This window comes from Trichomycterus rosablanca, chromosome 26, assembly GCF_030014385.1.
Source record: "Trichomycterus rosablanca isolate fTriRos1 chromosome 26, fTriRos1.hap1, whole genome shotgun sequence".
Lineage (NCBI taxonomy): Eukaryota > Metazoa > Chordata > Actinopteri > Siluriformes > Trichomycteridae > Trichomycterus > Trichomycterus rosablanca.
Window position 1 is genome coordinate 16,170,601 of NC_086013.1, and position 25,649 is coordinate 16,196,249.

At 44.5% G+C, this 25,649-nt stretch overlaps 1 protein-coding gene across 1 annotated transcript in view; it reads right to left on the minus strand.

Moving 5' to 3' along the window:
• LOC134303423 (astrotactin-2-like) overlaps nucleotides 1-25,649 on the minus strand; it is a 311,971-nt gene that overhangs the window by 80,211 nt on the left and 206,111 nt on the right. The window contains exons 12-13 of the mRNA XM_062988832.1: nucleotides 15,248-15,414; nucleotides 14,649-14,837 (exon numbers count right to left, since the gene is read on the minus strand). Coding sequence (XP_062844902.1) covers nucleotides 14,649-14,837; nucleotides 15,248-15,414 — 356 coding nt within the window. The remainder of the gene's footprint in view (nucleotides 1-14,648; nucleotides 14,838-15,247; nucleotides 15,415-25,649) is intronic.

Here is a 25,649-nt window from a genome sequence, read left to right on the forward strand (position 1 = left end):
CAAGAGAATTCATCAACAACAGTATCGCCGGTGCTGATTTAATAATGCGTGTGAATAAGCACACACACAAGTGGAGTGTTTTTGATTTAGAAAAGGATGCGTCACGCCAGCCTGGGTCATTTATTCAGCGGGAAAACAGCTAGCAAAACAACAACAAACGCATTTCTAACATCCAACATCTCAGACTGAGCCACGTTAATACTGATGGATCAGGCGGCTCTTATTAAGGTTTGCACGTTATTAAAGGGGTCACAGACGTACAATAATCACAGACACACTTTTATATACACCGATTAGGCATAACATTAAAACCACCTCCTTGTTTCTACACTCACTGTCCATTTTATCAGCTCCACTTACCATATAGAAGCACTTTGAAGTTCTACAATTACTGAATGTAGTCCATCTATTTCTCTGCATGCTTTGTTAGCCCCCTTTCATGCTGTTCTTCAATGGTCAGGACCAACACAGAGCAGGTATTATTTAGGTGGTGGATGATTCTCAGCACTGCAGTGACACTGACATGGTGGTGGTGTGTCAGTGTGTGTTGTGCTGGTATGAGCGGATCAGACACAGCAGCGCTGCTGGAGTTTTTAAACACCGTGTCCACTCACTGTCCACTCTGTTAGACACTCCTATTAGTCGGTCCACCTCGTAGATGTAAAGTCAGAGACAATCGCTCATCTATTGCTGCTGTTTGAGTCGGTCATCTTCTAGACCTTCATCAGTGATCACAGGACGCTGCCCACGGGGTGCTGTTGGCTGGATATTTTTTTGGTTGGTGGACTATTCTCAGTCCAGCAGGGACAGTGAGATGTTTAAAAACTCCAGCAGCGCTGCTGTGTCTGATCCACTCATACCAGCACAACACACACTAACACACCACCACCATGTCAGTGTCACTGCGGTGCTGAGAATGATAAGGTACTGCAGTAGTAATCAGAAGATTGCTGGTTCAAGCCCCACCTCTGCCAGGTTGCTGCTGTTGGGCCCTTAACCCATAGCTGCTCAGACTGTATACTGTAACTGTAATGTAAGTTGCTTTGAATAAAGGCGTCTGCTAAATGCTGAAAATGTAAATGTGTGTGTGTGTGTGTGTGTTTGCCCTTGATGGACTGGTGACCTGTCTGGGTCACATTTCGTCCAGTGATTCAGACCCACTGCGACCCTGATCAGGGTCAGAGATGACCGACCTTTTTCCTAATGCTCCTTTTGGACCAAACATTGTTGGTTTCCGACCTTCATTCCTGGCAAAACAGACAACGAACACATGAATGAACTTAACATGAGTTCAAATCTCAGCTCTGCTACCGGCAGGCTGGGCGCCCATACGCACCACAATCGATTCGTCCGAGGGTGGGAGTGCCGGAGCGGACTCCTTATAACTCTATATGTTATGACTTTTACTAAGACGGGGGATAATGGGGATCAGTGCGTGACTCTCCGTGCGCGATACGGATCTCCATATGAACTCGCTTTGTGTAGGTAATTAAGTACCTTTAATTAACCTGACTGGATGTTTTTGGACATGTGGGAGGAAACCGGAGCACCCGGGGGAAACTCCACACAGAAAACAATTCGGACCGCTCCACCTGGGAATCGAACCCAGGACCTTCTTAACCCCTGCACCACCGTGCCACCCTTGCTCAGAGATGACCGACCTTTTTCCTAATGCTCCTTTTGGACCAAACATTGTTGGTTTCCGACCTTCATTCCTCGAGCGTCTCCGGCCGCTTGAAGCTCTTTTCCTTTCAGAGAGATACGAGACGTAGCCTCGGCCTCCGCCGTTCCCGCCCGGCTATCTCCTCTTGCCATCTCGCGTCTTCTTCCGCCCTTAAAAAGAAAAGCAGGACGATCCGAGCTTTCCTTCCCCGAAAGATGGAAAGAGCCGGAGATTTATAAAAGCTGGCGCAAGATGCCGAGAGGCCGGCCACGAGCGCTAATCTGGCTGACTGTAATATCTGTCGCTGGAGGAGCGAATGCGTAATGAGCGCGAGCGTTAGCGGGCTCCGGCGTGATAAAGCCGCAATGTCACCCCGGAGTAGCACGTCGCAGGCAGCCGTGGCGCTCGCACGATTCATCACGTCCGTAAAGCACGACGGGGTCTGAATTATGAATGAAAGGGCTGCTAGGGCACAAGTAGAGCACAGTAATTTATGCAGGGTTTAAACAATGGAGTGTTTACTTTGGCGGGTCGACACCCGAAGCGCGGCGTTTATCACGCCACAATGGAACGTGAAAGTAAACAGATTAGACGCTGATTAAGTGCCGGTCGAGCGGCGGCCGCCGTCCGCGCTCTGAATGGCGGATTAGAATTTATAGCCGCGGACTCGAGTAAGTGAAGTCGATGCTGATTGACTTTGGAACATTTGTGAAGTTGCTGAGCGCGCTAAAGCGGCACGATGCGCCGCGCGGCCAGAATTTTTATGGTACTTCAGCGCGTAGCGTATTTAATCACCTCGCCACACACACAGGTATGCTCAAAAGTATTGGGACGCCCTTTTTAACGATTAAATTCCTGTGCACAACAGTTCCTAACAGGTGTAATAAATCAGTTATATAAAGGAAATGCTATCATTCCAACTGTAGTAACAGTTTAGGGAAGGTCCTTTCACGTGCCAGCATGACTATGCTCCTATAGAGACATGAACATTAAAATTTTTTGGCATTTAGCAGACGATTTTATCCAAAGTGGCTTACAGTACTGTGACAGTATACAGTCTATGCAATTGAGAGTTAAGGGGCTTGTGGTGGGGCTTGAACCAGCAACCTTTTGATTATTAGTCCAGAATCTTAACCATGAGGCTACAACCACACACACACACACACACACACACAGGTACAGATAATCTATATGGTCAAAAGTATTGGGACACCCTTTTTAATTATTGAATGCATGTGTTTTAATTATAGCAATTCCTAACAGGAATGATATCCTTCCACCTATGTAGCAACAGTTTAGGGAAGGTCCTCTCACGTTCGAGCATGACTGTGCTCCTATAAAGACATGAACAAAAGCTCTGTTTGTTTTACATTTACATCTTTTGGCATTTAGCAGCCGATTTTACCCAAAGCGACGTACAAAACTGTGACAGTATACAGTCTATGCAATTAAGAGTTAAGGGGCTTGTGGTGGGGCTTGAACCAGTGACCTTTTGATTACTAGTCCAGCACCTTAACCACTAGGCTACAACTAGAAACCACTACACAAACAACTCTGGAATAAACCGGAACGTCCAGCATCAGCACCCGGCCATACAAATGCTCATTTGACTGAATGGGCACAAATTCCCACAGTCGTACAAACATTCAGTCTTGTAAGACGCCTTCTCAGAAGAGCGGCTACTGTTATAGCTGAAAAGATGAGTCATCCAACAAGGTTATGATCAGGTGTCCAATTATTTTGGCCATTTAGTGTACCTCGTGTTTTATGTATAAATTTAGCAAACAGAGAGCTAAAGCAGCAGTGCTATCAACCTAGCTGGGTGTCTTACAGGCACAGTTGGCTGTGTCTGAGGGAGGGAGGGATGATAGGCCGTGTTTCTCCTCATCGCCGCTGTAGAAAAGCAAGCTCTGCTGTCTGCCTGTTTCACAGGGGGCGTAGTGTTACCCTCCATGGCGTCCGAGAAGGGTATATTCGCCTGACACGTCCACGGTCCTCCAACCCCTTCTTATTTACCTGTATTTAAAAGGATTGGTGCGTGAGGTCGGTCTCACGCATGGAGAGTCACGCTCTGAACTCCACGTTCCTCTACTTCTGTACAGGCACCATGAGTTACTAACCAGGGTCCTTAAAGAGCGTCAAAGACCCCGCCCAGTTATTAGTCCAGCCTTTCCTACCCAGCAGACTAGTGGTCAATTTTGTCTGCTGCACTGTCTGCACTGCCAATCGTGCCTGCTAGGGGGCGCCCAGCCAACCAGTAGCAGAGCTACTGCGTTAAAGGTACTGGACCACTGAGCTAAAGGTCAATGCCAGTCTTAATCTATCAGGCTCCTTAAACTACATCCTTGGCCCTCATTGGATAAAAAAAGCTCCATCCTTCTCCACCCGTCACCTCGTTCTCCTCCGTCTCCCTTCCTGCCTTCGTCTGTCTGTTCACAGATGGTAAATCGGTCATCCGTGAGGACCAGGCATGACTGACCGGTGCTCAGCGCTCAGCGCTCGGCAATTTCATTACAGCGAAAGTACCAGCGGCGGCTCCCGGCTCGCCGTTAACCAGCTGTACTGGAGAGACGATCGAGGCCGGGCGTGACGTGTTCCTGCTCTCCGGCTTGTAAACGCTCTCGTTCAGACTTTAGCGCCGATTTAATGAGCTAATAAAAACCGCCAGGAGAAGACGACGGTTAGTCCATTTAGGTTAGCTTGTTAGCTCGATGTTAGTCTGCGTAACGTCTCGCATGGAGCTGATTTGCGTCCTGCTTTGAATAAATACGACCAAAAGTATTCGGACGCCTGACCCTGAGCTTGTCGGACAACCCAGTTCAAAAACATACGCTTATAAAATAGAGCAACCTTTATGCGACCTTTCCAGCTATATTAACAACATCCGCTCTTCTGAGAGGCCTCTCACAAGACTTTGGATGTGAGTATGACTGTGGGAATTTGTGCTGGGCACTGAAGTTCCTCAGTTGATGTTCCAGTTCATTCCAAAGCTGTTCAGTGAAGCTAAGGTCAGGGAGTTTCTTACAATCAAGCTTTTCATTATGTTCTACAAGAGCACAGTCATGCTGGAACAGGAGAGGGCCTTCCCTAAACTGTTCATGTTAGTAATTGTTATGGCTGGAACACATGAATTCAGTATGTAGTACTCTTACAAAGCAGTATGGGCGGCATGGTGGCTAAGTGGGTAGCACTGTCGCCTCACAGCAAGAAGGTCCTGGGTTCGATCCCCAGGCGGAGTTTGCATGTTCTCCCCATGTCTGTGTGGGTTTCCTCCGGGAGCTCCGGTTTCCTCCCACAGTCCAAAAACATGCAGTCAGGTTAACTGGAGACACTGAATTACCCTATAGGTGAATGTGTGTGTGTGTGTGTGCCCTGCGATGGACTGGTGTCCCGTCCAGGGTGTTACTATGTGCCCTGCATCCATTGAAAAGTTGGGATAGGCTCCAGCACCCCCCATGACCCTGATTGGATAAGTGGTTAAGACAGTGAGTGTAAACATCTGGAATTAAGACAGTGGATCAGTGGGTAAAGTACTGCACCGCCGACCCTGGGATTAAGGGTTTAAGTCCCATCAGTACCAAGCTGGCACTGCTGGTACCCACATCAGTGCCCCTCAGTCTCAGCTGGCTGCCGAATGCACAGATGTAAATGTGCAGCGCTTTATATTCCACTGTGTTTTCTTTTAGGTAAAAATCAAAACCGATCCAGCTTCACTCCTGAGATTAAATAATGTGATTTGTGGTGGCTCACCGGAAGGTCGAGGGTTCAAGTTCCTGAGCCGCTAAGTAGCTTAAGTGGGCTCACTGGTGAATCTCTTAAGCCCCAATTGCCCTGGTTGTATCCTGTTTAAATTATACAGTTGTACCTTGTAACTCGACCGCCCCCTTCTTATTCACCCATACTTCGGTGGATTGGCGCGCCTTGATCTACTAACCAGGGTCCTTACACTGCGTTGAAGACCCCACCCACTTTTTAGTGCCGTCTTTTCCCACCCGGCAGACTAGTGGACTATTTCGTCTGCTGCACTTTCTGCACTGCAGATCGTGCCTGGTAGGGGGCGCCCAGCCGTCCGGTAGGAGGAATTATTTAGCATTATTTGTGCACATCTGATTAATAGGAATCAGGATTTGAATGCTACATGTTTTCTTTAAGCTTCCGTCAGTTAAAAAAGTCAATCAGCACAATTTCCTAACACGCCGGTGCGGCTGATAATCAGGCAGAAGTGAAATTGCCCCGTCTTGCATCCTAATACACTCGCAAACCCACGAGTCTTTTCGTGAGGCGCGTTACCAGCGCTAATGAACAGCGACAGCAATCTTCTAGCCCGAAGGTCCTCGGAATGAGACGAATACTTCTTTGTTTTGCGCGTTTGAACTGGATAAAATTACATCTGCACGTCAGACCCAGAAAAAATTCACTAATTAAATGTGATTTAACTTTTATTATATCGAGATACAGAGCTGATACGAGACGCCATCAGCTCAAACCTTGAATATTAACAACCGAGGCAGCGCTGAGCGTCTGAGTGATGCTGGAAAAATAACTGGTGATTATTTATTTATTCATTATCAAATAGAGGGGAAAAAATAGAGGAAAACTGGAGAACTGGGGAAAAAAAGTCTGGAACACAAATGTTCACTCATTTATTTATTTACATATTTATTTATGTATTATTTATTTTCATTTTCTTTTAATATTTGTTTGTTTATTTATTTATTTTTCATTTTCTTTTAATATTTATTTATTATTTAATTATTAATTCTTTTCCATTTCTTTTAATATTTATTTATTTAATTTTCATTCATACATTTATTCATTCATTTATTTATTTGTATTTTCTTTTGTTATTTATTTGTTTATTTATGTATTTATTTATTTAATATTTATTTATTCATTCATTTATTTATTTTATTTAAATTGTGTAAATATTCATTTGAATGTAAATATTTAATTTTTTTAATTTTTTAAATTATTTTCTTTCCGTTCATTATTTATTTTATTTTCATTTTTTAAATGTTTAATTATTTTTATTTTATTTTAATATCTATTTATTCATGTATTCATTTTTTTTATTAAAATTGTGTGAATATTATGTAAATTGTGTAAATGCTACTTTTTATTCATTCATTTATTTATTTTATTTAATATATATATATATATATATATATATATATATATATATATATATATATATATATATATTCATTCATTTATTCTTTTATTCATTTATTTATTTATTCATTTTGGTCAGACTCCCGTTGGCTTCGGTTCAGTTTTCCCGAAAACACAGGCCGCAAGGCAGAAATAACCACAGCAGTTGCTAACAGGTGTAATAAATCAGTTATATAAAGGAAATATTAAGCGTCCAACTTTGCATCAACAGTTTAGGGAAGACCCTTTCATGTTCCAGCATGACGTGACAAAGTGCTCAGATTAGAGAAACTCCAGGCTTTGTTGACCAACATCAGTGCCTGGCCATACAAAAGCTTTTAACTGAATGGGCACAAATTCCCACAGACACACAGACATTCAAAGTCTTGTGATAAGCCTTGTTGTTCTAGCTGAAAATATCACATTGAGGTCACTTTATGTCCAACAAGCTCATTGTCAGGTGTCCACATACTTTTGGCCATATAGTGTACCACCTCGAAACACTCTGAACCTGAACTCACGTCTCTGCTGGTGATTTATGTGACTTATTTTCAGTCTGGCTCTGACTGGCTTGTTTTTTATCAGGCTGCTGCACACACGCTCGTATCAGATATTTATGAGAGTTTCTGCATCATAACGCGTCCTCTGGTGCTAAAGAGCGGGCACACGAATGCCCACCGCAACTGTTAAAAATTTCTGCGGAAAGACGTGTTGGCGCTATTACACGCTGGCACGTGTGAGACGCTGTCACAGACTTTTACGAGCGGAGTAGATCATCAACATTTCATCATGTAACGTTCTAATAAACATGATTCAAAGGTCAGGAGATTGACATTGGCTGCTGTGAGTGAGTGTGTTAGTGAGTGTGTAAATGAATAAGTGAATTAATAAATAAGTGAGTAAGTAAGTAAGTAAGTGAATAAGTGAATAAACAAATGACTGAGTGAGTGGGTGATTGAGTAAATGAATGAATGAATGAATACATGAGTAAATGAGGGAATAAATGAGTGATTAAGTGAGTAAGTAAGCAAGTAAGTAAATGAATGAGTGAATGAATAAGTTAATAAATTAGTGAATGAATGGATGAGTAAATAATTAAATGAGTGAGTGTGTGAGTGAGTGAGTAAAGAAATGAATAAGTAAATAAGTGAATGAATGAGTGAATTAATGACAGAGTAAGTGGGTGATTAAGTAAATGAATGAGTAAGTGAGTAAATGAGTAAATGAATGAGTGAATGAATAAGTGAGTAAATGAGGGAATGAATTTGTAGAGCTGGGCTCTGATGTCCTTCACATATTCCGGTTCCTTCCGACCTCCTAAAATATGCAAAAAGACGGATCGGCGGCTTTCCGTTGCCCCAGGTGTGTGTGAGTAAACTGTGTGCCAGCTACCTTCCGATGACTGGCGCCTGACCCACCACAACACTAACCAGGCTGGTAAAAGAATTAAACTTCCACATTAACATTCTGTTGTGATTACCAGTCCTGCACTGGTTCCTCCGGGCTCGGTCTTATCAGCCGGCTGCAGACGTCCTTACCGGCGACCGAAAGCCCTCACATAATTACACACAAGCTCACGATTGTAAAGAGGAGCGTCCGCGGGGGGTTCGGACCGCCGTCTCTGCACACGCTGGCGTCTGTACAAACCGGGGTGTGTGACTGGTCCGGATCCAAAGCCTGGCTGGAGTCTCGTGTTCTGGTGGTGTGTGATTACGGAGGTCTACAGGACTAAAAGTCCAAAATGCAGGAATTTTTGCCCTTAACCTCTGGGGTTCTTGGCTCGATGCCGTTTTCATCTGGAGTGGAACACTGGAGCTGAACACTTGACCCAGGAGGAAGCGTCTGTGTGATAAACGGGTAATAAATAAATCAGGATCCGGGCGGAGCACTGGACGCAGTGCCAGCGCTGATAGAATACATATATTTAACTCACAGACAGGGATTATTTAAAGAGGAATCAAAGCCACTATAAAATGCAAGCAGAACCCAAACTCCTCATGGACGGAGACTGGAGGGAGGTTCGATCATGTCAGCGGCTGAGGTTTTAGGACCTCACTGAACCACAGTGAGAGCTCTCCAAATGGCAGACAATTGAAACAGTAGTGAATCTACTCAGTCGATGATAAACCGCTTTAATTTCTACATCAATTCCAGACATATAGGGGATAGGGGGGTCATGGAGTTGGGTTAAGGATCAGAGGTTAGGGTTTATGGACTAGAGTTAGGGTTTAGGATATAAGAGTTAGGGTTTAGAGACTAGGGATAGGAGTCAGGGTGTAGAGATTAGGGTTTATGGGCTAGGATTAGGGTTTAGGGTGTAGTGGTTAGAGTTTAGGAGCTAGGATTAGGGTTTAGGGGCTGGGGATAAGGGTGAAGAGGTTGGTGTAGGTGTTGTAGGGGCTGGGATTAGGGGTTAAGGTTTAAGGGCTAAAGGATGGAGTTAGGGTTTAGGAGTTAGGGGCTAGAATTAGGGGCTAGGGTTAGGGTTTAGGGGCTAGAATTAGGGTTTGGGGTTGGTACTAGGATTAGAAGTTAGGGCTTAACGGCTAGAAGTAGGGGTTAGAGGCTAGTATTAGAGTTTAGGGGCTAAGGATAGGGGTCAGGGTGTAGAGGTTGGAGTTCAGGGGCTAGAATTAGGAGTAAGGGATCAGGGGTTAGGCTTTCGGAGATAGAGTTAGGGGTTAGGAATCAGGGGTTAGGGGCTAAAGTTAAAGGTTAAGGATCAGGGGTTAGGGTTTAGGAGCTAGGATTAGGGGTTAGGATTAGAGGTTAGGGTGTAGTAGTTAGAGTTTAAGAGCTAGGATCAGGGGTTAGGGTTTAGGGGGTAGAATTAGGGGTTAGGGCTAGGATTAGGGGTCAGTTTGTAGAGGTTGGTGTTTAGGGGATAGGATTAGAGTTTAGGGGCTAGGATTAGGGGTCAGGAATCAGGGTTTAGGAGCTAGAATTAGGGGTTAAGGATCAGGATTATGGCTTAGGGGCTAGAATTAGGGATTAGGGTTTAGATATTAAGGGCTAGGATTAGGGTTTAGGAATTAGAGTTAAGGAATTAGGGGTTAAGGATCAGGGGTTAGAGTTTAGGGGCTAGAATTAAGGGTTAGGGGTTGGTGCTAGGATTAGGAATTTTAGGTTATGAATTAGGGTTTAAGGGATAGAGTTTATTAATTAGAGGTTAGGATTTAGTGTTTACGGAGCTTTTATCAGTCAAATAAAGGGCAGTGAGAAAGAATAAAGCACATATTAAAGCACATATATTCTTTTTATTGCATTTTTAAAGCAAACGTGTCGACTTTTGTGGGACCGGGGTTTGTAAACAATATTAGATACTATTAGCAGACTAAAAACATTTTGGCCGCTAACATTTTGTTAACACGCTAACACGCCAACAGGGATGGAGGGTGAAAAAAATGGACGATTTGTTGGTGCTCTGTAACGTAAATGCAGGGTTAAAGTGCGCGACAATAAGCTGCAATTACCTTCAAATTCCTAAAACCATCCGTGCAAAAACGTGTGGAGAACTGAAGACGTTTTTCAGGAGAGAAAATCAGCGTTTATTTTCTCACATCTCAGAAACGTCGACTTCTCTCAGAATCACATTTTCGGCTGTTATTTTGGAAGTGAAGGTGCGACTTGGCAGCTTTTCCGGTGTGGATTTCTCACTTCTTCGTCACGTCTACACGTATGACTGAGCGAAGATCGACCAGCGATGCTTAACCCTCTCTCTGAAGAGCAGCGCAGGGAAGATCAGGTCCGGTTTGGGTCAAGGCCGGACAGGGACGTGGGTCGTCACCGTGATGGATGGCGTTCGTCCCGCCTGTTATTTCGAAGGTCCTGGAAGACCCGTTGTGAGCGGCATTCGAGGGGAATGAAGCACGAGCGCGGGTCGAATAGACAGTTCTATTGCAGGACTGGCATGTCAGTGATGGTCAGTCATTAATCAAAGTCAGGGTAGGAGGGCTGGATTGAAAAAAAAAAGGGGTTAGAGGGGGGTTCTTTTTTATCACTGGACCCTGGACAGGGTGCCAATCTATCACAGGGCAGGAGAAATGACCACCCCACTCCCCAGATATAGGCAATCTTGTCTGTGTGGCCGCTTGACCAGCTGATAGCCAACAATGTTGGCCAATCATTGAATATGAGGATTTCCTGTGGTATCTGGTACCAGGACTTTTCAACTCCTGGATGCAACTCAGGTAAACAACTCCTCAGCATCCGGGCAAAACAGGAATTCATCGGACCAGGCAAGATTCCAAAGCGTGTGCCCATTGTAGGTGGATTCAATGGTGAACAATCCATCACCCCCCCACAGACACAGCCAATCATGTCTGCGTAGACGCCCGGCCGAACAGGTTTTCTGCACCTTTGCTGACTTTGCTCAATACAGCCCTCCAAAATAATAATAAATAAATAAATAAAATCTCCATAATTTAGCAAGGCAACCCAACGCTTATTGCTAGTCTCACCGCATCCATGTTTCCGCTGACGCCAGCGTAAAAGCTGCAGCCGCTAATGAATCCTAACGCACGGGCGAGGACGTGGAACCGAGGTGTGTACAGATCAGCCTCCTGATGAGAATGCAGCGGTTCGGCGCCGCCGGGGCGATCTGTTCTAATCAAATAGTACAGAGCACCCTGATGCGTTACAGTGAAAAATGAAAGCCTGACAAGTGTGTGTTTGTGTGAGTGTGTGTGTGTGTGTGTGTGTGCGTGTGTAGCAAGGTTGTGGACTCGGTGGCAATAACTCCATGGCTATTATCGGAGTGTCGAGTGGTGTGGACGGCCCGCACAGCCTTGGATGAAAAGGAATCTGTCAGGGTCACTTCCACTTTGTTCGTCCATTTGAGCAGAAATGAAGTGATAAAAAAGCTCGGTATTTTAGAAGACTCGAGGACGGAGGCGGCCGTACTCATCCTGCTTCAGGTGCCTCGTGGAAATGGAGTGCCATCGTCACACTACCGTAATTTGGTGGCATTTTGGTTACTCATTTAACACTTCAGTGTTAGAAGGGAGCATTCAGGTTTTAGAACAGACTAGTAATAGTGAGAAGTGCTTAGAAACAGCGTTAACAGTCTCGAATGCCACTAGTTCAGATGTAGAGCTCTCGACTCCGGAATTAGAGCCCTCACAGCGGGGCGACTGGGTGACGTTTCTGAGACATAGCCCTAACATTTCAGGTCCATGTGTCAGACAGGTTTTCCCTACTTAGCAACACAACCGCTGAAAAGCCTGTACATAAATACCTGTGGTATCTGGTAGAAGGACTGTACCAGGGCGGCAGGTTTACCAACTCCTGGACACTGTGAGGTGGACCGTACTACGACTCCTTATCATTTAGGTCAGCGGTCCCAAACCTTTTTTTGCACCTGGACCTGTTTTATATAAGATATAATTTCACGGACCAGCGGGGGCAGGAGGATTTAAAATAAAATTATATGATGAGCATAATTAAAACCACAAAGTGCAATGATGGAAAATCAGTGAGAACTTTTTCAATGCAACGAGACACTCCCACCTAGGGGTGATAGGAGACCATGACACCCGAAGTGTGTTCCTTATGTCCAGTCTACTCCCGCTTCACAAAGATAGATGTTGGGAATGGAAGCAGTGTTTCATTGCTTTTGTAACGATCTTTTATTATTTATTCTTTCTGTGCAACCCGGTAATAAATGACCCAAGAACCGGTACTGGTCCGTGGTCCGTGGTGGTTGAGGACCACTGATCTAGGTGACCAGATTTTCGTGTGCCCATTGTAGGTGCTCCTGTAGGTGCTGCCAGCTTTTTTCACTAGGAAACACTGGACGCAAGGCTGGACTATCCAGAACAGGATGGCAATCCAGAATGCCATTATTCGTCTGGAAGCTGGGTCAGCGCCCCTGAAACCGAGAGGGAGAGCTGGGATTCGAACACTCAACCTTTCAATTGATAGCTCAAAGCTCTACCCACTAGACTACCACTGACCCATCCATCGCAGGACTTCAGCTATTCTACCCTCAGAAAGCCAGTCATGTCTGTGTAGACGCCCAGTCGACTGGGATTGAGACTGAACCCTAGATTTCAGCTGTAGTGGGCTGGCGTGATAGACCGCTGCGCCACATGAGCGCCTTGGCCGTTGTGTATTTATTTCTATTTATTTTACATAAAAAAATAAATATCTGATTGACAATGGCGGTAACAATCAAGCAATAAAGAGGACTGGTGTTGTGTAAGTGGTGCACAGATTCCCTTTTTGTTCCAACGTCTTATTATTTGGTCTTTTTAAAAAAGAAGAGACGGTTGAACTAAACAGACGGATTTTTAATATTTTCAGATTTTTTTGTAATCATGGTCCGTCTGAGCACTTCTGAGTTGTTTTTAACCATCTACACAAGCACAGGGCGACCAAAGCGCGTTCTGAATAGCTTAATTCATTACTGGTATCCATCAAGGCCGCTGAGAAAATTGAGTTCCTGTGAAGAATTAAGTGCGTTCATTTTTTTCGGCTTTTTATGCCTTCCGATCCATTCAGCGTGAGGAATTATGTAGCACATGCCAATTACATCTGGATGAAAAACATTTGGCGAGGCAGTCATGCATTTTAAATTCGCTCGATGATCAGGTTCATCAGCTTGTGCTACGAGTGCGGCGTTTATTCCCAACTCATCAGGTCGCCGGGCTTCGTTCGTGCGATATCGATCCTGTTTAATTACAAATTCAGCAGTTTATTCGTTTCTGCTGCTCCAGATCCAGACTCAGAAATATAGAAACCAAGCGGGTAGTTTCAGAAGGTCAGTGGACTCATGTCTATAGTCTCTTTCTTTACATCCTGCTGAAAGAAGATGGCTCAGGGTCACCCGAGTATTATGTTACCAAGGTCTGATTTATCATTTTTCTGTAGTCTGAACTGGACGTGGGAGCAATGGATAGAGCACGACTGGTCAAACAGTCCTGTTTTCTCCAAGATTACATGGATGAGAGTGCATGACCATTCAGAGGAAGAGATGGCACCAGGAACCTTATAGGACGCCCCACCCTTCCCGCCATTAGAGCTTGAAAGACCTGCTTGTAAAATCGTGGTACCACAGGGCTCAGACTCCGATTTGGGAGTCCATGCCTGGAAAATTAGGCAGTCATGCATCATAGATGGATGAATAAATGGACGAACGGACGGATGGATGGATATAGATAGATGGTTATAGATGGCTGGCTGGCTGGCTGGCTGGCTGGCTGGCTGGCTGGCTGGCTGGCTGGCTGGCTGGATGGATGGATGGATGGATGGATGGATGGATGGATGGATGGATGGATGGATGGATAGATAGATAGATAGATAGATAGATAGATAGATAGATAGATAGATAGATAGATAGATAGATAGATAGATAGATAGATAGATAGATAGATAGATAGATAGACAGACAGACAGACAGATAGATAGAGGTAGATGGATGGATGGATGGATTTGATAAATAGATTTGATGGCAAATACGAATGATTCCAATTCAGTTGTTGATGCAGATCCCGCTCAAATAGACCAAGGAGGAAGGGAGGAAGGAGGAAGCCTACCATCAGTTTACCAAAATCAAGCAATACCCAGATGTATACCTTCATCATGGATTCATCAAATATCCCATGAGCAAGAACAGTAGAAAGGGTGTCCCAATACTTTTGTTCATACTGTGTATTTATGTGTGTGTATGAAGTTCTGGCACATTCTCACCTTCCAGTATCAATCCATCAGATAAAAACAGAAATAAATCCCCTCTGGAGGTGAATCTAAACTAAATAAAACTGCGGTTCATGATTTATTCATGTCAGTCCGTCCAGTTCAGGAACTCTGGTGTCTGGGGTCAGATGGAACTCACCTGAAAGTCATCTGGAACACTTGGCCCAGGTTGAGCTCCTGGGTTTTGTTGTTGTAGCCGTGCAGCATTTCGCTGAAGAGGGTTTCGTTGTAGCGAGCGTCCCGCCTCGGGCACTTGGGTCCTTCACAGTTGTCGGCCAGGAGAAGGCAGGAGCGGCCGTCTGCTGCCAGCTTGTATTCCTGTACACAGCTGAGTGCCCACACACACACACACACACAGAGGGAAAGAAATGTATGACTTGGACTTGTTTACCGCAGGTCTGGGTGCACATCAACCTTCCAAAACTGTTGTTCCACAAACAACCTAATTTTATACACAACAGTTTCGGGAAGTCCCCCTTTGCCAAAGGAAGCTCCATAAAAACAAAGCCTGAACAGAGCCCTGACTTCTGCCTCAATCAACAGCTTTGGAATAATCAGTGCCCGCTCTTTGGATTGAAGGGGCACAAATTCCCACACGCAAACACAAAGTCTTGAGAGGTGAGAAGCCTCCTCAGATCTAACTCGAGGTCACCTAGAAGTCACTCTATTTCAATACCCTATAGTGCATGTTCATACCCAAAATCTTCTGAATGTGTGTAGATGTGTGGACGTTCTCACCCGCAGAACATGAGCACGTTGCTGGACGCGGGGTCGTCCGGCATGGACACGAGCTGCTGAAGGCACAACTGCTCGCAGCCGCCGTTAAAGCCGTCCGTACAGTCTGTACCCAGAGAGTAGTCATAGCAACCCGATCCATCCTTCATCGGCCGCAAACCTTCGGGGCACTGTACAGGAGACACAAAGAGAGAAACGGGTCATGTGTGATGCTTGTTACTAGGCGACCGTAAAAAAGAACAAAAGGCTGGTACTTGGGAGGGCGCGTGTTTTTACCGAGTTGACATTATGAGGTGTACTTTAAAGCTCCTGGTTCTGGGATACAAAGAAAACCACAGATATCAGCATTTTAAAACTTTTAAAGAAAAAAGAAAAAAAAGTCTTAAAACTGATCACAAGTTCTAAGTTTGGCACAGGTGGCACAGCTGAGTGGGTGTCACATAGCAACATGGGACCTAGGGACCTGGGTTCGATCCTCTCCTCCTGTCCCTGTCTGCAAGGGGTTCAGCATGTTCTTCTTTGTTCTTCTTCATTTTAAACATGGACAACAACACAAAAGGTTTTTCCTGTGCACAAACCTACTTATTTTTATTCGGGCCTTGGGAGCAGCACTGAGAGCGCACTGACAAGTGCACCTTTCAATAGCTGGGCTGGTTGTCCACCCTCCAAATGGACACAGCCTGAGTTTCATGGCTACCACTGCTTTGCCAAATAGATTTAACTGGTTGACTGAAAGTGTCAGACAGCCTTGTTTAAATAAATAAATAAATAAATAACGATAATAATTAATATATATTTTTTAATAATGTGACGCTGATACTTGTCCTTTGTGTAAAATAACTTGCTTTGTTTGATGTTGGCATGGTAGCTCGGTGGGTAGCACTCTAGAGGCGGTCTGGGTCCTTTCTGTGTGAAGTGTGCATGTTCTCCCCATGTCTTCTTGCAATGCTATCCAAACAAACAGGAGCTAGGATCAAATGGCAAAGGCAAGGGCAAACCAAAATAGTCTCCAACAAATGTTCCCCAGATTCTTTCTTATATGCACAGAGCATTAGCCCTCAACAAGGATCAGCTGTGGGTCCTTAACAAGAGACCAATCATACCGAGGGGGCGTTGGCCCGTCACTGAAAACAAACACTCCTCCACCATGTGCTCCTGGAAAGGTGGGCGTGGCAGGTGCACAGGAGCTCCAGCAGGAGCCCACAAAGGCCACACATGAATTTAAAAATCAGAAGGGGTGTCCCGATACTTTTGTCCGTATTGCTTATGCTATAAAACACTTTACTGCTGGATGAAAACACAACCAGGAGCTTCTCAGAGGAGCAGATATTAAGAAGCAGGAGCCTGAATAAGGAAGTGATTCGAGTCGTTATTATCTGGCTTGTTGACGCTGATGTTATGAAAGTTTATAACCTGCTTTAGCCACGAGCAGTTTCCTCACAGAGGCGGCTGCACAGACGGAGACGAGGTTCCTATTTTTATTTTAATATTAAACCTCACAAGCACTTTTCAAACATTCTGCATTATTTATACACAGTCAAAGCAATAAAACACACACATAACATATTACAGTTCAGCAGAACACACAGGGGTACTGGGACACCCCTGATATATATATACAGTGTATCACAAAAGTGAGTACACCCCTCACATTTCTGCAGATATTTAAGTATATCTTTTCATGGGACAACACTGACAAAATGACACTTTGACACAATGAAAAGTAGTCTGTGTGCAGCTTATATAACAGTGTAAATTTATTCTTCCCTTAAAATAACTCAATATACAGCCATTAATGTCTAAACCACCGGCAACAAAAGTGAGTACACCCCTAAGAGACTACACCCCTAAATGTCCAAATTGAGCACTGCTTGTCATTTTCCCTCCAAAATGTCATGTGATTTGTTAGTGTTACTAGGTCTCAGGTGTGCATAGGGAGCAGGTGTGTTCAATTTAGTAGTACAGCTCTCACACTCTCTCATACTGGTCACTGAAAGTTCCAACATGGCACCTCATGACAAAGAACTCTCTGAGGATCTTAAAAGACGAATTGTTGCGCTACATGAAGATGGCCAAGGCTACAAGAAGATTGCCAACACCCTGAAACTGAGCTGCAGCACAGTGGCCAAGATCATCCAGCGTTTTAAAAGAGCAGGGTCCACTCAGAACAGACCTCGCATTGGTCGTCCAAAGAAGCTGAGTGCACGTGCTCAGTGTCACATCCAACTGCTGTCTTTGAAAGATAGGCGCAGGAGTGCTGTCAGCATTGCTGCAGAGATTGAAAAGGTGGGGGGTCAGCCTGTCAGTGCTCAGACCATACGCCGCACACTACATCAAATTGGTCTGCATGGCTGTCACCCCAGAAGGAAGCCTCTTCTCAAGTCTCTACACAAGAAAGCCCGCAAACAGTTTGCTGAAGACATGTCAACAAAGGACATGGATTACTGGAACCATGTCCTATGGTCTGATGAGACCAAGATTAATTTGTTTGGTTCAGATGGTCTCAAGCATGTGTGGCGGCAATCAGGTGAGGAGTACAAAGATAAGTGTGTCATGCCTACAGTCAAGCCTGGTGGTGGGAATGCCATGGTCTGGGGCTGCATGAGTGCAGCAGGTGTTGGGGAGTTACATTTCATTGAGGGACACATGAACTCCAATATGTACTGTGAAATACTGAAGCAGAGCATGATCCCCTCCTTCCGGAAACTGGGTCGCAGGGCAGTGTTCCAGCATGATAATGACCCCAAACACACCTCTAAGACAACCACTGCTTTATTGAAGAGGCTGAGGGTAAAGGTGATGGACTGGCCAAGCATGTCTCCAGACCTAAACCCAATAGAACATCCTCAAGCGGAAGGTGGAGGAGCGCAAAGTCTCGAATATCCGCCAGCTCCGTGATGTCGTCATGGAGGAGTGGAAAAGCATTCCAGTGGCAACCTGTGAAGCTCTGGTAAACTCCATGCCCAGGAGAGTTAAGGCAGTTCTGGGAAATAATAGTGGCCACACAAAATATTGACACTTCAGGAACTTTCACTAAGGGGTGTACTCACTTTTGTTGCCGGTGGTTTAGACATTAATGGCTGTATATTGAGTTATTTTGAGGGAAGAATAAATTTACACTGTTATATAAGCTGCACACAGACTACTTTTCATTGTGTCAAAGTGTCATTTTGTCAGTGTTGTCCCATGAAAAGATATACTTAAATATCTGCAGAAATGTGAGGGGTGTACTCACTTTTGTGATACACTGTATATATATTTTTTTTTAATTCATGCATGTTGTTTTGTGTTTTAGCCACAACATTTGCTAACAATTGTAATAAATCCCTTACATAAAGGCAATGATGCGTCTAACTTATTTGCAGCTACAGTTTATACAGTTTAGGGAAGGTCTCAATGTTTCAGCACAAATCAGGATCTGTAAAGACGTCAAGAAAAGCTCAGTTTAAAGAAACCCCAGTGTCCTCAGCGCTACTTAACAGCTCTGAGATGAACTGGAACATCATTTGAGACTTTGCAACCATATAGATGCTCTTTTGACTGAATGGGCACAAATTCCCACAGACATACAGACATTCAAAGTCTTGTGAGAAGCTTCTCAGAAGAGCGGCGGCTGTTATAGCTCAGTTTAAAGAAACCCCAGTGTCCTCAGCACCAATCAACAGCTCTGACTGAATGGGCACAAATTCCCACAGACATTCAAAGTCTTGCAAGAAGCTTCTCAGAAGAGATGCGGCTGTTATAGTTGAAAAGATCACACAGAGGTCACTCTAGTTCAGTCCAGCAAGCTAATGGTGAAGTATCCAAACATGTATATAGTGCATCATGGTTTTGGACTGGTTTTAATCTCATACAGGTATAAATCACCAGTGAAAGTAATTCACAACCTGTCCTAACTTTTCTGAAATGAACATTTGTACACTGTGGTCTATTTTATCCACCGTAAATGTGACCCGTGTTCTCTGTAATAAAGAAAATTAAACAGGGACCAGGATAATATCGGGCGGTGGGTTCGGTGGGGGATTTGGGGGGGGGGGGTGAATAAGTAGTGCTCAGAGCCTCCGGGGTTTAATCCGCCTCTGTGCTCAGACTCATTAATCACTCTAATCAGCTCCTGCTTTTTAATCAAGAAACTTGCAATTAGCAAGCAGATTTGGTCCTAATGAAGAAGAATGGGTGGCAAAGCAGCACAGCTGGTGACGTGGGAGTCGTAAAGCAGCCGGGGTCTTGGGGGACTCGAACCTCTCCTCTGGTCTGTCCTCTGGTCCGACTGGGTTTGAATCTCGTTTCTGGGCCGGGAGTGGTTCGGCATGACCGCAAGCTCTGGTAAGGACATAGGGTTAGGGTTTGGGTTAGGGTTTGGGGTTAGGGTAGGTTCCCTAAGTTCACAACATGACAACATGGGACATAGGACCCGGGTTCAATAGTCACCCTCTGTCACATGGGTTTCCTGTGGGTACTCCAGTTTTTCTACACCTCCCAGAACATACAGAAGATAAACTGGATGCTCTACATTGCTCCTAGATGTACAGTAGGTGAGTGAGTGTGTAGGCTAGGCTGGCACCCCATCCAAAGTGTATTCCATATCTCAAAGCATCGCACACTGACACACACACATAATTACACATACACACACACCCACTCATAAAATCACACTGTCATGGTTTGAAGTACTGGGGGTGTTAAGGGGCTGACCCTCCTAATTAACACTAGGACCCCCCCCCCAAAAAAAAAAAGGAGGGGAGAGGTCTGACTAAAACCCTGACTAGGGGTCTGACTAAAGGTCTGACTCTCCTAATTAATACTAGGACCCCCCAAAAAAGGGTAAAAGCAACAGTTTGAGACGTGTGGGGGTCGTTAGCCTAACTAGCTGATGTTAGTGTTAATCAATACACAGCTGACACAATGTAATTCAGCAACTCAGAAAGCAATAAGTGTGTTAAACAGCTAGTTAGCTCCTCACATTAGCATACAGTGACTCCTCTGGTTTGCACAACTCAACCTTAATGAAGACGTGGGCAGTAATGGGAGTAGAAAGAGGTATGGCTCACTTTAATAGTCTGAAATCGTATCTGTCCATGATGGAATGAATATGGGAAATATATACACACATACACACAATGTAGAGTAATCCACCTGCTGGTATGGTCTTTAGGGAGGTAGGAGAAACAAAAGTACCTGAAAGTTCCTCCGCAAATAGGGGACGATCGTTCCAAACTGAATTTGGGATCAAGACAAGTGTGGCATCGGGATGACCTGTTGCGTTTCTATTTAGCGACGGATCTTTAAAGAGGCGCAGGATTATTTCTAACCTTTCTAAATCTCTTTATTCCCCCACAAATCAGCTTTTAGGTCACCAATTCCTTTAAGCCCTCCGGTAACTGGCGCAATTAACCTGCCGTGCATTTCTTGCCAACTCTTTAAAAACCAATTAAACCAAAGTATTAACACACACAAACCTCGAAACTACCCCGTTGTTCCTCCTCTAACACTTCTTTCACATTTTCCATAAAACCAGAGACACTTTTGCAATAAGATAATCTCCATCCGATAATATTGTTTTATTAAACTATTAAGGAACAGGAAATTGAAACTTTGTTGATGTTAAACATAGCGCACGCAGTAATATGTGCCGGGACTTTTGCTTTGCGATTGTAATCAGTGCGCACCCAAGCCGAGGGACGCGACATTAACACATCCTTCAATATTAACACAATATGAGCTCATTATTGCGTCTGCTAATAGAAAACTTCTAGCTGGAAGAATGAATCCAGTGCGTGAAGTACACACTCGTGATCTAGCAGTTCTGATCCCATCGATCAGCGTCTACTAAACCACAGAGGCAATTAACAGAACCATTAGCGCATGATTAAAATATAGACAAACTGACGTCTCGCATATTCGCTGTAATAAATTTTTATTTACTATTAAGCAGAAGTTGAGAAGCGATCTCCTCTAACTGAGTCACATTCCTTTACATCATTACAATAAATAAATAAATAAGAAATACAGGGCAGGGTAAAGCATACGTACACAAGTGGGCCGACGTTAAGATTCACTGTATGGACAAAAGTATTGGGACACTTCTTTAAATTATTGAATTCATGTGATTCAGCCACACCAATTGCTAACATCCATCCTTCCTTCCTTCCATCCATCCTTCCTTCCATCCATCCATCCTTCCTTCTTCCTTCCTTCCATCCATCCTTCCATCCATCCATCCTTCCTTCCATCCATCCTTCCTTCTTCCTTCCTTCCATCCATCCTTCCATCCATCCATCCATCCTTCCTTCCATCCATCCTTCCTTCTTCCTTCCTTCCATCCATCCTTCCTTCCATCCATCCTTCCTTCTTCCTTCCTTCCATCCATCCTTCCATCCATCCATCCATCCTTCCATCCATCCATCCTTCCTTCTTCCATCCTTCTTCCATCCTTCCATCCATCCCTCCTTCTTCCTTCCTTCCTTCCATCCTTCCTTCCATCCATCCTTCCTTCTTCCTTCCATCCATCCTTCCATCCATCCATCCTTCCTTCTTCCATCCTTCCATCCATCCTTCCATCCATCCCTCCTTCTTCCTTCCTTCCATCCATCCTTCCATCCATCCCTCCTTCTTCCTTCCATCCATCCTTCCTTCTTCCTTCCTTCCATCCATCCTTCCTTCCATCCATCCATCCATTCTTCCTTCTTCCATCCATCCATCCATCCTTCCTTCCTTCCTTCCATCCATCCTTCCATCCATCCATCCATCCTTCCTTCTTCCATCCATCCTTCCTTCCTTCCTTCCTTCCTTCCTTCTTCCTTTCTTCCCTCCTTCCTCCTTTTTCCTTCCTTCCTTCCTTCCTTCCATCCATCCATATTTACATGTATGTGTATATACAGTGTATCACAAAAGTGAGTACACCCCTCACATTTCTGCAGATATTTAAGTATATCTTTTCATGGGACAACACTGACAAAATGACACTTTGACACAATGAAAAGTAGTCTGTGTGCAGCTTATATAACAGTGTAAATTTATTCTTCCCTCAAAATAACTCAATATACAGCCATTAATGTCTAAACCACCGGCAACAAAAGTGAGTACATCCCTTAGTGAAAGTTCCTGAAGTGTCAATATTTTGTGTGGCCACCATTATTTCCCAGAACTGCCTTAACTCTCCTGGGCATGGAGTTTACCAGAGCTTCACAGGTTGCCACTGGAATGCTTTTCCACTCCTCCATGACGACATCACAGAGCTGGCGGATATTCGAGACTTTGCGCTCCTCCACCTTCCGCTTGAGGATGCCCCAAAGATGTTCTATTGGGTTTAGGTCTGGATACATGCTTGGCCAGTCCATCACCTTTACCCTCAGCCTCTTCAATAAAGCAGTGGTCGTCTTAGAGGTGTGTTTGGGGTCATTATCATGCTGGAACACTGCCCTGCGACCCAGTTTCCGGAGGGAGGGGATCATGCTTTGCTCAGTATTTCACAGTACATATTGGAGTTCATGTGTCCCTCAATGAAATGTAACTCCCCAACACCTGCTGCACTCATGCAGCCCCAGACCATGGCATTCCCACCACCATGCTTGACTGTAGGCATGACACACTTATCTTTGTACTCCTCACCTGATTGCCGCCACACATGCTTGAGACCATCTGAACCAAACAAATTAATCTTGGTCTCATCAGACCATAGGACATGGTTCCAGTAATCCATGTCCTTTGTTGACATGTCTTCAGCAAACTGTTTGCGGGCTTTCTTGTGTAGAGACTTCAGAAGAGGCTTCCTTCTGGGGTGACAGCCATGCAGACCAATTTGATGTAGTGTGCGGCGAATGGTCTGAGCACTGACAGGCTGACCCCCCACCTTTTCAATCTCTGCAGCAATGCTGACAGCACTCCTGCGGCCTATCTTTCAAAGACAGCAGTTGGATGTGACGCTGAGCACGTGCACTCAGCTTCTTTGGACGACCAACGCGAGGTCTGTTCTGAGTGGACCCTGCTCTTTTAAAACGCTGGATGATCTTGGCCACTGTGCTGCAGCTCAGTTTCAGGGTGTTGGCAATCTTCTTGTAGCCTTGGCCATCTTCATGTAGCGCAACAATTCGTCTTTTAAGATCCTCAGAGAGTTCTTTGCCATGAGGTGCCATGTTGGAACTTTCAGTGACCAGTATGAGAGAGTGTGAGAGCTGTACTACTAAATTGAACACACCTGCTCCCTATGCACACCTGAGACCTAGTAACACTAACAAATCACATGACATTTTGGAGGGAAAATGACAAGCAGTGCTCAATTTGGACATTTAGGGGTGTAGTCTCTTAGGGGTGTACTCACTTTTGTTGCCGGTGGTTTAGACATTAATGGCTGTATATTGAGTTATTTTGAGGGAAGAATAAATTTACACTGTTATATAAGCTGCACACAGACTACTTTTAATTGTGTCAAAGTGTCATTTTGTCAGTGTTGTCCCATGAAAAGATATACTTAAATATCTGCAGAAATGTGAGGGGTGTACTCACTTTTGTGATACACTGTACATGTTTATGATTTAGAAAAATCTTGATAATGCACTCGGCTGCACACAGACCTGTCTCAGTTTGGTCGTCCCGCTTTATCGGCAGCTATGAACGTGCTTTACGGCGTCGCAATCGCGGTGTGAAATCAATGCCACATAAATGCCAAGTGGGAGCACAAATGTCATGCTAAATATATGAGTAGCAGGACGGAAGCGGCCCGTAGGGACGAAGAGCAGATGGAGTTGTGACATTTGCAAAGTTTGGCTAACAATTAAAGTGATTCATTTGGTGCAGGTTGGTTATAATTAATGCATGCGTTTTTATTCTGGCATTTATATCGATGTGCAGAGGACACAGTGACGAACGGCAGGTGGATCAGCGTTCGGGCGGCGGGTTCAATCCTCCAGACTCCAGTGTGAGGGTTTCATTTATTTAAGAACAGTGGCGGTGCTCTCTGTTTGATGGCCGTGTTCGCTTAAAGGTCACTTTGACCTTTGTCAGTGTTGGTGACATTTTTTCCAATAAAGCTACTCGGGCGGTGACTCAAGGCTTCTTATAATGGCTAGTGAAAATAGTAACCGTACCAGAGACGGTCAGTCAGACATTACTGGTGAGTCTATTCATAACGATATATGACCTATACGGCGCTATGAGTTTAAATTAGAAATCTAATAACATGTAATTTGCTTTAATAGAGTTCTCCAGGTGCTTTCTGTATTATTATGGCTCCACCACTGTACTTAACACCATATTTAACACTTCTTACTGTAAAATAAAGCCTTTCTTCATTTTTCCTCCAGACATAAATCCATGCAGATTAATCTATACAGTGAAAGTTGACTCATGAGACTATATTGCTGTATAGGTGTTCTCAATTCTGCCATTTCTATGTGTGAGCTTATTATTTCGGTCATCACCAACATCTACTGACCATTTTTAAGAATAGTAAGAACCTAGAAAGACCCAGTTGAAGTGGTTTGGGCATCTCACAAGACGTTCAGGCATTTCCAATGGACAGAAACCACCGTACTGATCTGGACCCCAATGGACATACTATATCTTACAGCTGGCTCAGAGGTACCAAGTGAATCTGTGGCAGAAGATTGGGCTGATCTTGCCAAGCCCCTCATGGTGAGATTCTAAAAGAAAACAAGATTGGAGTTGCATGGCTGGCACAGTCCACTAGCTGACTTCTACTGAGATCTGGAGATCCAGAGTTTGAATCTCAGTGTTGCTATTGGCCGATCGAGTGTTTGCACGGACTTGATTTCTGGGGATCGAGTCAGTGCGCTCACAGTGCCGGTCCCAAGCCCGGATAGAAATAAGAGGATTGCATTAGGAAGGGCTTCCTTTGGCCCATGCTGGTCAAGGAACTGGACTAGTAATTAAAAGGTTCCTGGTCGCCACTGTCGGGCCCCTGAGCAAAGCTCTGTAAATGTAAATGTCATCTTACTTTTTCTGCTGCTCAGTGGTCCATGGTTTATTATTAAAGAAAAGATCCACATTTCACAGCAACCATTAAATCACACTAATAAACTGAATTATAGAATAAATAGAAGCTACAATACACAGCACAGCTACCTTAATAGTTGAATGTAAACCTAGAACCTCCAGCGATGGTGCGTCCGTGTTTTGACCCCCCTCCACCCCACGTCCACAGGATTGATTGTGAGTTTCCAATCTCAGTTCCCCGTGTTTTTAGCTGCTTTACATTTTGACATCTTGGACATTTTGAGTAAGCGATTGCTAACTGAATTGCCGTAGGACTGAAGGATTGCTAGGACGCCTCATAGAGCAGATTAACCAGTAAACCAGTAAATTGCTAAATACAAACCTAAAATTTGAATTTCACAGCTAATAACATGAGGAAAAGCTCATTTTACGGTCTGTGACATGTTTTTCA